Below are 18,078 nucleotides of genomic sequence, written 5' to 3'. Positions count from 1 at the left end.
CTACTTGTATCTATATTTCTGGTTCTGCTGTACAGTATGATAATTATTTACTTTTCCAGGGGATATTATGTAGTTCAGCTTGGAATGTTTATACATGCAAATAAAAAGAGCAGCAAATGGAGAAGACAGTTGATTTTCCAGCTGCAGTTATGTACAAAGAAATTTCATTTTTTACTGGTGCTTCTAGCGGGAATGTGACATGGGTAGGGGAGGCTCTTTCCCAGGAGACAAATCACAGCTTCCTATTGTTTTGGTATGAAAACATCCACCTTAAGAGGTGTGTAGAAAAAGGAGGGAGATTTCCAGACAGAGCTCAAAATTTGCAGGCATTTGGAACATAGCTATAAATATGTTTATAGTGCCAGTTTACGATATTTTTGGTCCTCAAAATAAAGCCCAAATCCATTCTTCCCAGACACTTGAGAAATCCTTGCGGCACCTATCAGTCATGAATTCACAACTTCAATTTTCTGTCCGCTTCCCCATTCACAGTGCCAGCTGCAGATAGCTTCACTCTGTAGCACAGTGTGATTCAGAATTGCATATATTTTGATGCTTTTCATTTTAAAGTACCTTCTAAATCAGACTTCTTCAATTTGGTGTCCTCCACATGCATTACAAATCTCACATGGCTGCTGGCTGGGAAGTTTGGGAGCTGGAATCTCAATATATCTATTAGGCATGTGTATAAATATGGTATTTCATTCTGTACATTTCTCTTTGAAGAGAGAAGAGAGTTAACTGGAGCACGTGCAGTGCAACCCATCAATAACACCCATCAGGAGTTGGAAGAAGAAATAATAGCATACTTTATTCCCTTATGCTGGTTTTTATGGAAACCTCAGGACTGAGAACAGTTTCACAAACACTAGCCTTACCCCTTTTCCCCTCTGCAATTGTTCCACGCCACTCAGTGGGTCACTGCTGCACAATGCAGCTGAGTGATGTGGAGGAAGGACTGAAAGGCTATCCAGCTGGCCAACTGGGGAATGTAAACATCAGCGCTCAGGCCACAGCCAGTACCTTACCACCTCTCCCCACCGCCCCATTTCTTCATGCATTTCATTTCACAATGAAGAAAACCCAAACTTTGCCAGAGACAGGAGAGCTTCTCTTTGCCCCTGAAGAACATGAGGGTGATGGTCTTAGGGCAACGGGCCACTTAGCAAAAGGGGGGAAATTCCAGGACTTAATGGTACGACTAAAATTTCCACTAAAGAGAAGCTGTCCGACTCAGAAGCTCCAGGGGAAAGACTGCAAAACTGTCTTTGCAGCCTTTCCTTTGCGGGCAGGGCTAAGAGGAAACACAAGTCAGAAACGTTCCAATTTCCTTTCTCAGCAAAGCTGGTTGTAGGACTCTGCAGACACAGGCATTCTGCTTTAGTAGAAATGTAAAGTACCAGACTGAGGAAAGAGGGTCTAGTTTATACAATGTAGGGGTATACAAGTCCCAATCATCAGAAACAGAAGATATGTTTTAAAGGGCGCAAGAAGCACGTCCTCCTCTTAAACCGTCCAAGAAACTGTGTCTTCACTTTAGCCAGGTTCCCGAGTTGTTCTAGGCCTTCTTGGCAGACATGCACGGGGCCGTCTCGCCTCGTTTCCCAGCGGTTTAACGACTGGAAAAAGGAACTGCTTCCTGCAAAGCAGTTGCTCCAAAGCCCCTCTTTCGAAGGATTTGCATAGCCCCGTTCTAACGCAATCTGAAACAGAGAAATTACGAGGCCACGTGCCCCCAGGAGCATTTTTCCGCTAGGCCGGAACTATCCGCGTTAGCTTTCAAGGCCGCCGGTGCTCTGCTTTTTGAGGACCGGGCAAACAGGATACGAGGAGAGGAGGCAAAACGGCGTAGCGCCGATTAGAAGAAGGCGAGGATGAGCGTGAAGCGCCTTCCCGGGCTCTTCTGGGGCGGTAAGGAGGCGGCGTCGAGGGTCCCCTTTGCAGGCTTTCCTCGCGGAGGGAGAACGGGATTTGTAGAGACCCCGCCCCAGGCCCGAGCTTCCTCGTCTTTTAAGGAGGGAAAGCGAGCGTTGCAGCTTGAGCGATCAGAAAATATGATTTTGTCCACAGCTGCCGCCCTAGAAATCTAACTAATATTGGCCAGATAGGCAACAGTAGTGGTAGCATTTGAGTCCAGGGAACGGAACTAGTATTTGGCCTGTTTAATTATATGCCTGTAAAATATACAGTGATCCCAAGTAACGAATGAAGATACGCCATCCTTTTTCAACTCGGTGCCCTCCAGTTGTGTGGGGCAATTTGTAATCCATCACAACTGGAGGACACCTTTGGGGAAAGCTCAATAAACACGCTCTTTGGGGTTTAAGGGAGACAAGAAATACATTTTGTGCATGGGGCTGGTGGGGACCACTCATGTTGGCAGGAGGTCTTCATGGACTGTCCCCAAGCAGATGTTACACAATGGATCTAAATTTCTTAATATAGCAGTGAGAATGGAGCAAATTGCTTGGGTATAGTTTTCTCTGGTATGTTCACTGTGCTGTGAAGAAGCTAGGGGCTTGTAAAAATCTTGTTCCTTGATATGATCAGTAATGATGGATAAACTTCCCTCAAAAGTGTAGAGGCCACTTAACTGTTCATTTTTACAACTGCAGGCATTTTGGAGTGTGTTTGAGAATACAGCTGGGCAGAGATCTAGATCAAAGGGCAAAATGTTATTTGGAGCACGTATGCACATAGCGTCTTTTGGGAACTTCTTAAACCAAATACATCTTTGCCTGGGATCATATATCAGCTGCAAAGGGTAGCTATAGGAGCCTAGGAAAAGATGCAGCTCTCTTAAGGTGTTCCTGACAAGTGTTGTGTGCCTCTCCATTTGTGCTCTGAATCACATTTTGCCTTTTCAGTTCAGAAATTTGCACAGATATATTTGACAGTATCCTTTTGCCTGTGGTGTTGAGGTATAACTGGGTTTGGGCAATGTTCAGTGTGAATAGAGATGTGGCATTCTTTGACTTTGGAAAATCCTTACCCTTGTTTGTTTGTTTGTAAACTAGCACCTCTTGAGATTTAATTGACCAGATTAAACTGCTTTTGTTACCATAGCTTTACCAAGTGAACAAAATTAACCTGAAATAACCCAGCAAATTAGTAGCTGCTGTCACCTGCTGACCTAATAGCATTTATCAAATATCTGGGGGTAAGAGATAAAGTATCTGATAGCCACACACTTCACACTAAGTAGAATTCAATAAATTACAGTTGGGTGGGTTTGCATAACGTACTCAGCTAAAAAGTATAGTAAATGATTAAACATATCCCACCATTTGAATTGCACTTTGTAGTTTATAGAGTCTTATGACTGGAAAATGATTCTGCAATTGAAGCTTGCAACCAAAATTGGGTAACCAGAAACCCTAAGTAAGGTCTGTTTTGAATTCACACGGTATTGTGAGTTATAAAATGGGGGCATAGAACACTGAATTTTTAGCTTTGCACATCAGACATACTGTATATAGCCTAAACAAACAAACAAAGTAACAGTTGGACTCACACAACAGGTAAACTAATATTGTAGTCTGTTTAAACAAGGATTTTTAACTTTAAAGATCTCCAAATCTTAAATGCCCTCTTGCTGATATTTTTCCTTCTATTTTACAGAGGATCTATTCTAGTAAATAATGAATAGGTCAAATTGATAATTTTAGGAAAAATGGCTAATCTTTGGACAAAACTATAGGCTTTTTACTAATAGAAAATGGATTTCTGAATCCTGTTTATCATTTATCTCATATGAACCTAGACAATTGTGGATTATTAATAAACCATGGCTCAGTACAATAGATCAGCTTCAATGGTGGTGTGTAAAGGCTTCCCTGAATGTAAAAAGCTTATCCTTTTCTCTGCCCCCATGCCCCCAAGGAAAGAACATAACATTTGGGGCTGTTGAAGAAAAAGAGATGAGTAAGGACACAACAGAGCTTAGTAGAGCTATGTATACAGTAATGCTGAAAAAATGCAAATCCTTTCTTGTAAAGTTAAATAAATAATTATTTTTATATAGGAATCTTGTTGCATTTTAATGTATTTTAATTCATATTTATTCTATTTTAATTCATATTTATTCTTTTTACTGTAAACTGCCCAGAGTTGCTCTGCAGTGAGATGGGCGGTAACAAATTTGAATAATGAATGAATGAACAAAATTCAGGACAAAGAAAATGGTTCAGCTTTTGGTAGAATGTTTAGGGTATGTGAATAATACCCTGAAAAATTCACAGATGAATTGAGAGAAGTGTCTTAGCACTTCCTAGTAGATCTAACTATTGATATCTGGCCTCCTCAGTAAATGCTTGAACTGGTTTTGTTACTGATGCTAGTGGAATAACTCACATATACCTTTATTTTCAGGGAGGAAATGCTTTCTTCAGGTTCTGCTTACTTCATCTCAGGGTCTTTTGTATCATAAGAAGTCTACATCTGTCGTAAAACAGATCTCTCCATCAGCAACTGAAGCAAAACATGCAATAGATGACTTGTTTTCTTCTGAGCAGCAATCTGTTATTTTGCAGTTTCTCAATTCAGCATCCGAAGAAGAACTTTCTGCCGTTAAACTATTGCAAGGAAAAAGGTCTTTTAATATAATTGGATACAGAAACAAGCATGGGCCATTTCAGGAATTACAGACTTTACTGCAAGTCCCTTTTTTTCAATATAAAACAGCTGTTAAAGTATGCAACTTCATTCTCAAACCTCTAGAAAAAGAAGAGAAAAAAACATGCAGTCCTGTGTCTGGGATGAAATGTATCAGTCCTGCAATTGAAAAAAAGAGATTGAAGGTAGGATTTTCAGCAGGTCTCACTATGTCTCCTACATCCTAATGTAGAGTTTACTTGTGTGTAGTTGGGAGTTACTCTTTCAACACAACTGCCTTTCCAAAGTTTAATCAAATGTTATTGTATGGTGTGACTCACTTTCAAGTGGAGAGAACAGTGGAGACTCAACAGGCAGCTAGCATAGAGCTGACTGCTAGAAAAACCACTTGTGAATTACTTTGCACTTCGAGGACTTGGCAACTGAAAAGGGGGTTGGGCCAAGGTACGAGAACTCTCTGTAAGTCACTCAGAGTTGAATGGTGAATAGGCAGCCTTAAATAACAAATACATTAAAAAAAATGATGGAAGTGTATGTTAAGAAGATGTTAAAGTCCTTGGCAGGTGCCTAAAACCAAAAGCAATTCTTTTCCAAGCACAATTCTCAGAGTTCTTGTTTAGCAGGATTTGTTTAGATGAAAGAGAGAGATTACAAGAATTCCAGCAATTTAATTATTTTCAGTTTAGAACCATTGTAACTTTGTTTGTTAGAGGCAGAGACTTTCTGTTTTTCCAGTTACCTTTTTGTGATCTAGTGAGGAATGAATCTCTTCAGTGATTTTTAGGAAAACATTGGTGGTTGGTTACCAACAGCCTTCTCAATCTTTCTCAATTTGGGAACCAATTCTTTCAGAAAGGAGGACATGGCCCACAATTAAGGGCAGGACTCTGGGAAAGAAACCTTGGGCTGGGCAGATTCACAGAGGGGGCTGTCTAGGGGAGCTGTCTAGACAAAGCTCAGGATTCTGAAGGTTCTTTTCAGACATCCTAGTTCCCAAACAGAACTGTTTTAGGACCATGGAAATCTGACAAGGGTGTAAACCAGGCTAATTTATGGGCCTATTATTGTCAGCATAATGTGATGTGAACATATTGCCTGCTGACACTTCCAGTTTTCCTTGGCCTGTTTGTAAAATAACTCATAACATTGCTAAATACTTGAGATTGTAAGTCAGTAAACACCAGGATGCATACCGGATTTACAGTATTCTTCGATTATAAGAGTATGAGGTTTAAGAAGAAATGTGAGTTAGAAGTTCCTCTGCCTTCCTCACCTGTATACGGCTTTTTGCATCTTAGATTGTTTGGCAAAATTACATGAAATGGTAGGAATTCAAAGAGCCACGCTAGGATTGAGCCTACTTTAGTAAATTTAAGTATGCCTTTTCAGTATATCCTTCTGCTCTAACACAAATAGTGTTTATTTAGTATTTAAATTTCAGTTCCCAAAACAGCTTGATATAGGCCAGCTGTTAGAGGTATAGGCAAAAGTTCCTCAGATGTGCAGTACAGTACCTTAGATCCTACGTCCTGGTTCACATTATGGTGGTTTTCTCCATCTAGCCCTTCTGGCTGGGAATTGTAGGAGTGGTATTCCCAGTTCTGGAGTGCACAAGTTCAGGAGGGCTACATTAAAAGTGATGTGCCAAGTAGGGTGGCTAAATAAATACATTTGATTTTTATGCATGAGAATATTCTCAACCACCTGAATTTATGAATAACCATCCTGTCTTTGCTTTGTGTTTTAAAAAACCCAAATAAATATATGCTCTTACTAGAATTTTGTAGCTATGTTCTGGAGAAATTTCATGTTCTCTAGCAAATGGAGGAAGAGAAGTCTCTTTACTTGCACCAGGAAAACTGTGGTTGTAAATATTTAAATACTGAACACTCTTCTCCATTTTTCCTTTCAGACTGCTAATAGTATTGTATCTATTGTTTTTGGCATGCATAAAATTTCATGGGCTCATGTTAATAGAGAATTGGTTGTGCAGAACTGGCATTTGGAAATCTACAAAAATAAGGAAGAAACATTCACACCAGCAATGTACTTTACTACGGTAAGTCATCTTTTGTGGCCTTGGTGGGCATTTTTTCTCTAAAGGGTATTCATTATTGAAATTTTATAGTTTTACAGCAGCTCTGTGGTGTGTGTTTGTATGTCACACATCATGCTAACTCATGATGAGAGATTAATTTTGCCATAGCCACCCATAATCTGTGCAGGGAACGCTGGAAAGATAATTCTAAAAATGGAGAAGAGCCTGGAAACATGATTGAAAACTGCAGGGTGAATTGGGAGTAAGCACTTCATATTTGTGCAGGATGAAGCTGGAATAGCTGGCTCATTTGCTGTCTCATTTTACAGGGACATGAGTAATCTTTAGAGGATAAAATGGGGAATTAATGCCTCCCACCTCACCTTGTACAGATCAGCTTCAGGCACCACTGGGTTTTCTGGCGTTGGGGAAAACGCAGTACAGCCAAGACAAAGTGTGGGCAGGCATTTCAGCCCAGGCACTTGTCAGCATGCCTCTCTATTGAGATAGGCTTCAGGATGGAATTTGTGGGTGGAATAGGTTAATGTATTATATTTGAGGGGGGGCTCTTTTGTTTGATTTGTGTTGCTTTTACGATTGTTTTAATCTGGGCTGTCTGTTTTATCACTTTCTATGGATTTTTTTGGTTTTGTATGCCAGCTAGAATTCATTGGAGTTGGGCAGCTGTAACAAATATAAATAAATAAATTGTGCTTTGGTCAAGAACCCAGGGGCTGGATGGCCTAATCTGGTCACCTAGAGCTTCCCAGACTGTTTCCCAGCCAGTGAATAGCCTTTGGAGTAGACAGTCTCTTGCCCTCTGGAAGTTGTGGGCTATAATTCCCACAACCCTTGCTATTTGCCATCCAGGTTTGGAAAGATGGCAGTTAAACACATCTGAAAAGCAACAGGTTCCCCACCCCTAATCTATAGGGTATAAATAAAAAATATGTTGTGCTTATGACTGAGCTGTGCAGAGAACTCCCAAGATTTTTGAGTTTCAATCTTCAGACTCAAAGACTGAAACAATATTTCAGCACTCGAGTTTACATCATACTACTGTATAGGTGTCTTACTAAGACGGCTATACTTACAGTGACTATAATTTCTTGGAAAAAATAAAGGACAAACCTGAAAAATGGACAAATCTGAAAGAGGTTCATAAGGATAAAACAAATTGTTTACATTTATAACTTTGCTTTACAAAGAAAAATTCAAGAGCAAAACCAAGAAAATAAATAAAATAAATCTTAAGGACAACTTTCTGAAAGGACTGTCCTTCAGAATAAAGGACATATGATCACTGTAACTATACTTGATCTTTTGATTTCAATATAAACACTCATAAAACAGGAAAATGAATAGTTAGTCCCAAATAGTTCTAATAGTTCGTTGGGGATAGACTATACATTTGTGACTACCTTACCAGTTTTCTTTCTTCATCTGTATCACCTCTGTTCTAGAGGGTTCCTTAACTTTTTGCAGGGGCACGCACAAAAGTAGCCTCCATCATGTTCAGCTAGCAAAAGTCTGCCAGATCTGTAGCCAACTCTTGAGTAGAGTATTCTCCTCTAGAGGAAGTTTTTAATGGACCCAACCCATTCTGTATCGAGTTACATGAGTCTATATACTTATATTTTCAAAGCTGTTTTTAAGGTGAAGTTCAACATAATTTCATTGTAGTATATTTTTATAAAGGTCATTACTTTCTGGAGGTTACCTGGGGAACGTATAAATAATTTCTCATAGATTAACGTAACACAAGCATACTTTAGTATTTGTGGTGCTGCATTATTCAAGTTTGATGAAATTGACTTGTACTTGTTTGTTTCAGATATCTACTATAATATCTACGATTCCTGAAGCAGACTTTTATGTTTTGGAAAAAATTGGACTTCCTCCCACACATGCTGCCCTGTTTCCTGTAACGTTGCATCTTCGTATAATGGAAGCTGTACTTTATGCATTATTACAAAAACGATTTGGAGAAGATGGACAACACAAAGTACTAAGCATGGCCCGGAATGCTGTGGGCAGATATTTTGGGCTGATGTTGGGAGATGTACGAATTAGTGGAATAGACCTTGTAAAACAGTTTCTGTTGGACTCTGTTACGCAGACATCCCGTGTGAGCTTTACAAACAACGTAGCTACTAGGCATATGCATATAGTGTCAGGTAATATATGGAAAAGAGAGGAGGAACTGTGTGATTCATTATTGCAGGCAATAGCTTTTTATGAGCTTCTGATATTAAACACCAATGAAAATTCTTAAGAATTAAATAAATTCATGATTGCGTGACTTCTGGATTGTACAGTAGATCTGTGACCTTTGATGTAACATTGGAGAAAGTTGAAATAGTCTTGTGGAGGTGTTAAAGTTCTACAAGATGTAAATTTTCTATTCAGTGTTTTTTTCTAAATATTTGACAGTGGGTTGCCACATGCATACACAGTAGTAGTATCAAAATTGTTTCCTGTTCTCAGCGTATCTTACCCTCCTAACTTTAGATAACAATTTAACATGTTCAAAACAAAAGAGTTATATAATTAACATGTCTTGGATCAATAACTCTGTAAAGTAACAAACAAATGAGCAATCTGTTAAATGCTTCAAATCCATATTGTATGTCTGGTAGAGAATGTTAAATGCTTAACTCAACTGCATGTTTCCAAGAGTCTTTTACATATGAAAGGTTCTAATGGTTATTTTTCTGCTTGGCCAACTTACATGCAACAGACTTCAGGAGTTACCAAGTATGGAAATATTGCTGTCTTTAATGTAAGCAATCTTCATTATTATTAGGGTTAAAGGAACTATCAGGAACAAGGAAATTAACTAGGGAAAAAGGAGTAGAGCCAAAAATTTGCATTTTTACATCAAAAATTTGCATTAAAAGTTACACCCCTCCTTATAGGTATTTTATTTTATTGTAGGGACAAAAAGTTAAAAAAAAACAAGCATTGGCACAGTGATAATATATAGCATAGAAAGATTTACAGAAATGCAGATAAATATTGCTACACAGCTGTAAAGAGCTGTTTAATGTAACAAAGGGATTTACAAAATTCACTGTTTTCCCTAGTAGACTTTGCCTGCTAGAGACAAATGTACAGGACTGCACATTTGTACATGCATGCACATACCCCAACCAATTCAATCTAAAGCAGGATAATTGTTGAGTGTCAACTGTAATATTAAATTAATCTGGATTTATTGATGATGAACATCCTAAGCAGAAAGCCACATCTTTTTCAAGTCAATCCAGTTGATACAGTGATAAGATTGAAGTTTTTTAAAAAAACATCTACCTGAATTGATCTGTTGTAATACAAATTAAAAGCTGATCTGGAATGTGGAAAGCAGCTAGTTGGTATATTTGCATCCTTCATAAATAAAAATTCAAAATATAATTGTATTTTGAATATACATTTGTATTTACAATGTTATTCTTGCCCACCGTTTTAAGGAAAATCAGTTGCCAGGCTGTTCAAAATTTCTTTGGGAAGATGAATCCCTTCCAAATAGTGAAGAAACCTGTTTGAAAAAAAAAATGGCAGGAGTTTAGATTAAACTAAGTATGATTAAGATGAAAACAGCTAGTTGATTGTTTTTAACCAGAATATCTTATGTATTTTGTGTTCCATTTGTAACTCAGATATATACATACATTGTATTCCAACACCAGAAAGTAAATCCCTTTGAATTCAATGGGATTTACTTCTAAGAAGGTATGACCAGAATTGAGCAATTATAGATAGCTTACCTTCTTTTTGTCTTCCCCTGTTCTTTCTGTTTCTCTGATTTACACATGTTGCGAAGAGTAGGCAGATATTCCATTACACTGGCTTGTCTGCTATTAAGACTTAAAGGTGTATTGGAAAACACGGTTTTGATAATTTCTTTCCTCTTCTGTGCATTATAGTGAATACTGTAAAAGAAAAGCACATATTTTCTATCAGAGTTATATTTTTATAAGTGAATATATACTGAAGATTGCTGAATTAACATCTTAAGTTTCCTAACCTCCTCCTAGGAGTATTCCTGAGCAGAGTTCTACTCTACGTGAAAGCTGGAATATACTTGGGGAAAAAAAAATGAAAGTCTCAGGAATCATGTAATAGGCAGAGACTAAGACTGGATATTAAATGTAAAAGACATACAAATGAATTATGCTAAATCCTCCATTCTCATTTTACTACTTTTAGTCTCTGTCTCAGTTAAGTGAGACATCGTATAAAGAGGAACAGCTTGGGCAAGTGTAAAATTTTTCTCATGGAGATTAAATACTCCACGTAAAGTACTTTTGTTGATAAAACTGCTCTCTTTCCACCTCAGAAATTAGTGTGCCAATGCTACAGTCTCTGCCTTTGGCGTCTTCAGTTTCAAACTCAATTTCTCCTAACAAGTGAAATTGTTAATATCCAGGCCTTAATCAAATTAATAAGGTTTTAATATTACAATTTGCTATTATGAAGCATTTATGGAATTTTGCACAAGTCTGCACATCCAACTCTAGAGGCAAGCTGATAATTGCAATGTTAAAATAGGAGAAAACTCTTTATTCTCTCTAGCTTCTGCTTTACATACTAAGGACATCCTTTTCCCACTTCATTCTGTAATACCTTAGAAATGTTTTGATTTTACCTGAAATTAGCTGCTGACTGGCCAAAATATAAATCGGCTCGTTCTTTTGAAACATGGAGAGTGAGCTCTTCTAATTCATTCTTCCCAAGAGTTTTTCCACAGTTCAAGCAACTTTCCATGATTTTTGAAATGTTCTCAGAGCATTTGTTGAAATTTAGTGCTTCCATTGTTGCTTTTAGTTCACTAGAGCTTTGAGAGCTCCACCAGTCCATGTACTCCATACTAAATTCATCGGAGAGACCATTTTTTATTTTCCCCTTAGTCCAAATAAATTCTTCATATTTACCAGACTGCTTTGATGCCTGTGTGGGCCCAGTGAAACAACAGTCTAATAAAGACATATTGTCCAGAAATTCAGTCAAGGAATTTAAACACTGGAATACAAGTACAGAACCCTTTGCCTTGGCTGATGTTCCATTTTTCATTACCATTGTGCCCTTTTCTTGTAAGCATGAACTGGTTGTGTCAGGAGGCAATGTAATAAACCCAGAGTAATTGAATTCACATTCAAATAAATCACTATCATCCAATACAGCAATTTTTTTCTGACATCTTGATCGTTTAGCCTTTTTCACAGGAGGAGCTTCCTCTAAGTAATCAGTATCAATGCATATACTATTTGAAGACTTTTCTGCAATAAAGCTACATGCAGGACTAGCTATTTCAAATGCTTCCGGAATTACATTAAGTGGCAAAGATGTCATGATTTCAAGGTTGCTATAAATGAAGTCTGTATTCCTCATCTGGAATTCTGTGAGCAGACGTATCAGCTTATTCCAATCTTCTTTTGTTCTGATTTCATGCTGTAGAGAAATAAATGAATAATTATTTTTCATTAATAGATTTGGAGCCTACTTGATCCCAATGGCTGTCTTTAACCAGACAAGAAATAGCTAACCAAATCAGATACATGAAATCTATAGGAAAAGGATATTTGTGTTTTTTAAAAAGTAATTTCTAAATGTGGATACTTAATTCTGTAGAATTAAGGTACTTCTAATATCTGTCTTTTAAATCACCCTTTTGTTCATATAAATGTCCTAATGTTACTTTTTTCATCTACTTTGCTTAGATAGAACTAATTTCAGAAAGTCCAATGGTTTGAAAAAGGCACATTGTTCTAGATTTAAGTCTGTACAAACTCATTGCACATATTTTTACTTTCAAGTTTCTACAAGAATGTTTTTGTTAACTGCGTATTTTTTGCCCAAGAAATTATGTTATCCTGCATCAAATTCTGTAAATGCATAAAAATGCTGATTTAGTCTTGTGAGGTGAGGGGAAAGAAGATCAGTGGATCAGAGAGGGAACTGTCTTTTAGGACTGGAGCTCTGACTGAAACCACTTTCCCCTTTAAAGTGCAAGGAGATTATTAGCAGTCCAGCAATAGTACTAAAGCTTGAATTGGAATATAACATCATTAGGAAAAAAAAACCAGGAGAGTTGCAATTCCTGGAAAAGTCCAATGAGGCTCCCTTGTTCACTGATCATGTAGTACAGCTGAGGGAAAACAGAGCCAAGGACAAGGGAGAGGAAAAGGGATTGGACTGGCAAGGTTACTGGACAGCAGCATTTTATGCTGCAACATTTGGTTGAAGGTTCATTTCTTCTTAAACACTTTAGTAAATATACCTTAAGGAATGAGAACAAATCTTCTGAAGGGAAAAATATGTTCTTAAGTCCAAGCAGATTCTCAATGCAGCCAGTACTACATTTTGGAATATTCTCAAGAACAGGTTTCCTTGACTTCGAACTAGTTGATTCTTTGATGAAAGCATTCTGTTCTATGCCATTTATCTCTGTCCTTTTGCCTACACAAAAGAGTTTTAAAAGTTTAAGAGTATTAAGCCATGGAATCTGGATATACATGAATATATGTAACTACAGGTACTCCTCAGGTTAAGACCAGCGACTGTTCAAAGTTACGACAGTGCTGAATGAGTGGTACTTACAACTGGTCCTCAGAGTTTTGGCTGTCACAGCGCCCCTGTGGTTCCATGATTGCGATTTCCAATGTTCCTTGCCAGCTTCCCACAAGCAAAGTCAACGGGGAAGCTGGCGGGAAGTCAGAAGCCACAGTCACGTGAGGTCCTTGCTTAATGACAGCAACTAGGACTGCCAGAATTGCTGTCACTAAGGGGTGTGGCCATGTGACATCACGCTTTATGACTGCATCCCATAGCAATGGCAATTCCAGTCCCAATTGCTGTGATAAGCCAAGGACTATCTGTATCTAGACAGATAACGTGAAGTAAGTTTTTTAGCAGAGACTTTTCAAATAATACTGATATTCTTTTTAATACGGATATTATCAGTATTAAAGCTTTTTAACATTGACGTTAATTCTTATTTGACTATTTTCCACATTAACATAGCACGTTTTTCCAAGTCAGCTTTACAATCACACTTTAAAATGTTTAATTAATTAATGTAATGAAAATAGTATATAAATTGTAAAAGTAGATGCTAATTAGTTTAAAAATTCCACTGCAGCATAGTAATATTATTCTTTTAAAAATGTTGTAACTATCTAAGGTTTCTTAGATAGCAGCTTCATTCTATTTGCCCATGTGCTCTTCCATTCATCTTCTTCCATCCAACGAAAGGTGTTTTTCTAGAATATCCTTTCAGCTTCTATGGGATGGGTTTTCTTACTGCCTGAATAGACAGCATATTCTGCAACATGGCCAACCTTCTCCTGCACTTGTGCAGATGGGAAGAAAGGGAAGGCACTGGGAAGATTGTAGGGGAGGATGGTTGGATATGCCACACCGGGACAATGGTGACTGGAGGGGCGGGAGGGCAATAAAGGCACTGTGATGACTGGGGGCAGCAGAATGATAAGATATGCTGTACTGGCAGCTGTGAAGGGAGAGGGGGTAACTGGCGGCAGTCTTGCCCTACTCGCCCCATCCTGATTTTGTTTGGTCTCAAATGTGGAGCAATTCAGTGTTCTAGACTTTGTTTCTGCTGAACCTTGGCTAGTCCAGAACAGTTCAGAATTTCTGAAACACGGTGGTTTGTTCTGGGTTTAAAGCCAAACAATTTTTCCATCTTGTATGTACCTCTAGTTTCAAAGATAAAGGGACTAGTGATCTGAACACTGACATATAGCAGGTGGATGAGAAGCCCTGAAAAAACGGGTAGCACCAAAGATGCAAAAAGAAGTCAGGATATACTGTATAAAATTTAGAATCAAGTTTGCTCCTGACAATAGGTTAAGACAACGACTGTAACCTGCAAACATTCCTACTGCTCAATATTGAGGATAATAGAAATCCACCAATTTACTTAATCCCCAGATAGACTGATATAGATCAGATTGAAATATGAGTATTTCAGAGCTAAACAGAAGATGTGCCATTCTCTAGTCAGGAAATGCATCTCCTCCCAGTTTTGACCTCCTGCTTTCAGAAAACTATCTGGGGACAGTTCCAGGAGGAGCCATTGCAAAGCAACTGAGGGGGCTGGATGGTTTGCAGGCATTATGAGATGCCTACTAATAAAGTTCTCTCTCTGCTACCAAATTACTACTAGATCTGTAATCACATAGGGTACATTCATCCAGCCCACACAAAGAAGAATCTGGCCCTCAGATTCACCCCTGTCAACAGGGTGGTATAGATCCCATTATTACATACTAGGATTTTGGTCCTCCAGTTTGGTCATATATGTAATTCAATCCCATATTCACATTCCACATTTCTGCAAGCTTCATTCTATTCCCTGATCTCTGTTTCTTCTCTTCTCATAATCTATTCAGAGGCCAACACAGTAACTCATGTCTTATATATCCACTCTGCACTGCAATTTGATACTATAAACATGTTTAAACATAAAAGCCTAAATATTGTCTTCAAAGGAATAACTGGGAAATTTTTCTATATGTTTCATTCACTGTTTTAAGTGGGTTGTAGTTATGATAGACTACCATACCTTTTTCTTTCAAGTAACCACCACCACTCTGAACCCAGAACTGTAAGTGTAGAATACTCTGCCTGATGTCACAGTTATTCACAGTTAACAAGGCAGCAAAGTCTCTGATATCAGTTCTTAAGTTCTCGGCCAAACACAGAACTTGGAGATAGCTAGCCACGTTTATCTAAATATAAACAGATTTAAAAAATTAACAATACTTACCTTTAGTAAACATATCAAAGCATGCTCTACTGCAAGACTAAAAACTGTATTTATTTGCTAGTGCTGTCAAAAGTAGGTAATTAGCCAATTTAGAAAGTGTGATGTAAGATGTTCATTTCCAGAACATGTTTCAATAATGAACAATTCTATTATGTGATGCATTGTTTTTAAAGCCTTGTACAGTTATTGTGCAACAGATAGCATACACTGTGCATTATAACTAAGAATTAAAATGTATTTTATGATATGTAGAATGCTGAACATTACCATGTAAATACAGAAAAGTTAGTTCCACAGCAGAAAATCTGGTTTTTAAAATGGAGAACCAACCTGAAAAGACTTTTAAAGCAGGTGTGTATTATTTTTGTTTGGCTTGAGGGCCACACTGGGCTCTGAGTAGAAAGTTGAGGGCTGCCTGTAAATGTGCTCTGTAATGCCTATCTTTATTTTAAATCTATTGCATTAGATTATTATGCAAGTCTGTACTACCAACATTAAAAAAAAAACAACTTGCCAGTGTGGAAAGCTGGAAGACAGAGCACTGTGACCCAAAGATGGATGCCAGGATGGAGAAGCAACAGGAAAACACAGCAGGGAAGATAAAAGGATATGATGTGGGGTTGGGGAAGCCAGGGCAGGGTAAAGAGAGAAAATGAGAGAGACCTAGCAGGGAAGATATAATTGCCAAGAACCATATAGGGATGGGAGGAGTGTGGCATAGGAGAGGACAGGAGCTCTGGCAACTGTACTTTTTCCTTTCCTGTTTTAAAGCAATTATACTCTACTATGGGGATATTATATTTCTAGGGAGGGGTATGCCTTAATAATACAGGCACAGACTCAAATAAGAACAGTCTATAATGGCTTTCTGTGCATTAATGAAATAAAGTCCTTTTGGTGCATGATAGTATTCTCTAAACAGTTAAATTAAATTGTAATTACAGTTCTAGCCTGATACAGTTTTATCATACTAAGAAACTGTAATCTGCATTTTTGGAATTCCAGAACTGAAAGACTTACCAAAGAAGGTACACTGAAAGTGATTTGCTCAAAGCAGCCATCAAAAGTTTCACTAAACAAAGGATCTGCACAAAAGATTCATAATAAAGGCTTCTGACGTTTTATCATACAGAATTATTTTTCCTTTTATAAGACAGATAGGAAAACATTTGAAAGGCAGTATTAAAATATCTCCCTTGTAGTGGTTATGTAGAAATACTCAGCAAGTTTGAAAGGAGAGCACTGAACTTACTAGAAGTATTACTTTATCTGGATTATTATCAGCATGATTGAGGCTACTTCTTGGCTATACTGAAGATAAAGTACAAAAAAGAAACAAAATTCAATGTAAAATATTACAGAGGTACAGAACAGAGGTACCCAATAAATGCAAAAAAGCATAAGGCCCACTGGATGGTTTATATTTGTACCAGGTTGTAAATGGTAAAATAGGATACAAAGAAATGTTGGGCCCTTTGAGTGCATACTCATCAGCACAAATATGTTTTCGACATACAATCTTTTCACTCAAATCTTCCCTGTGTGGACATACATAAAGAGAATTCCCACCTTTATCCATACTTAGCCATATGGCCATATGGATACCCAAATTCCCCTTCTGGCCCAATACAAATTATTTTCTTATTCACATCCACTTGAACACTCATTCTCCCCTACCTTCCCCATCCTCCACCAACAAACTTAACATATGGATAGTCCTTGGTTAATGACCTCTTGTTCACTGACCGTTTGAAGTTATGACAGTGCTGAACAAGTGGTACTTATGACTGGTCCTTGAAGTTCTGGCCATCCCAGCACCCCTGCAGTCATGATTGCGATCCAGGTGCTTGGCAACCGGCTTGCACTTATGACAGTTGCAGTGTCCTGCAGTCACGTGATTATAATTTATGACCTTCCCTGCCAGCTTTCCACAAGTAAAGTCAATGGGGAGGCTGGCAGGGAAAGTTGCAAGTTGCTCCTGTAAGTTGTTCCTGCTCTCACTACTTTCCCGCATGCCCTCCTACCCTCTGGAGCACCCACCCCACATCCAGCCATGCTCACGCCAGGCTGCAGCAGCTACCTGTGCACCCTCCCACACTCCACATCAGTCAGCCCCCGACAGGCCGCACTTGTGCTGCAGCAGTCACTTACCTGCCTGCCGACCTGCTTGCCAGTCACCCAGGACTTGTGACTTCCTGCTGGCTTCCCTATTGACTTTGCTTATTGGAAGCCGGCAGGAAGTCGCAAGGAGGTCCTCACTTAACAACACATGATCCTTGCTTAACGACAGCAACAGGGACTGCCAGGACTGCTGTCACTAAGCAATGCAGTCACTTGACATCACACTTTATGACCACATTGCTTAGTGATGGAAATTCTGGTCCCAATTAGCATTGTTAAGCGAGGACTATCTGTACACCAATATTCACAAGAAGGAAAAAGGAAGCTACAAGGTCCCCTTTTTCTCCCCAAGGAAGTAGATTAAAATGTTTGCTCATTTTCCTAATGAGATCAATGAAAATTGATTTTACAGAACTCTTTAGAGGACTCTACATGAAAATTGACAGTCTACAGGAAGAAACTAGTTTGCTGGTGAAGTTAAAATGGATTAGAAAGACAATCAATTTACCTTACAGCA

General features: G+C 38.4%; 2 protein-coding genes across 4 annotated transcripts in view; one reads left to right on the top strand and one right to left on the bottom strand.

The window, feature by feature from the left end:
• Window positions 1-1,420: 1,420 nt before the first annotated feature.
• Window positions 1,421-9,566, top strand: TEFM (transcription elongation factor, mitochondrial). Its single transcript, XM_007423497.4, has 4 exons — window positions 1,421-1,911; window positions 4,372-4,799; window positions 6,527-6,673; window positions 8,487-9,566. Exons 1-4 carry the CDS (start codon window positions 1,875-1,877, stop codon window positions 8,925-8,927), a joined length of 1,053 nt encoding a protein of 350 aa, XP_007423559.1. The 5' UTR covers window positions 1,421-1,874; the 3' UTR covers window positions 8,928-9,566.
• Window positions 9,567-10,055: 489 nt separating this feature from the next.
• Window positions 10,056-18,078, bottom strand: part of ATAD5 (ATPase family AAA domain containing 5) — a 30,873-nt gene continuing 22,850 nt past the window's right edge. For all 3 annotated transcript variants that reach the window (XM_025163586.2, XM_088138214.1, XM_088138215.1), the window contains exons 18-23: window positions 16,461-16,525; window positions 15,237-15,402; window positions 12,933-13,111; window positions 11,301-12,103; window positions 10,420-10,584; window positions 10,056-10,190 (exon numbers count right to left, since the gene is read on the bottom strand). In XM_025163586.2, the coding sequence (XP_025019354.1) occupies window positions 10,118-10,190; window positions 10,420-10,584; window positions 11,301-12,103; window positions 12,933-13,111; window positions 15,237-15,402; window positions 16,461-16,525 (1,451 nt within the window). In that variant the 3' untranslated portion in view covers window positions 10,056-10,117. The remainder of the gene's footprint in view (window positions 10,191-10,419; window positions 10,585-11,300; window positions 12,104-12,932; window positions 13,112-15,236; window positions 15,403-16,460; window positions 16,526-18,078) is intronic.

The sequence above is a fragment of the Python bivittatus genome, unplaced genomic scaffold (assembly GCF_059951505.1).
Source record: "Python bivittatus isolate LINGU-HERP-01145 unplaced genomic scaffold, Pbiv_v1 ctg000220_np1212, whole genome shotgun sequence".
NCBI lineage: Eukaryota > Metazoa > Chordata > Lepidosauria > Squamata > Pythonidae > Python > Python bivittatus.
This window is presented reverse-complemented; position numbering and strand designations above follow the sequence as displayed.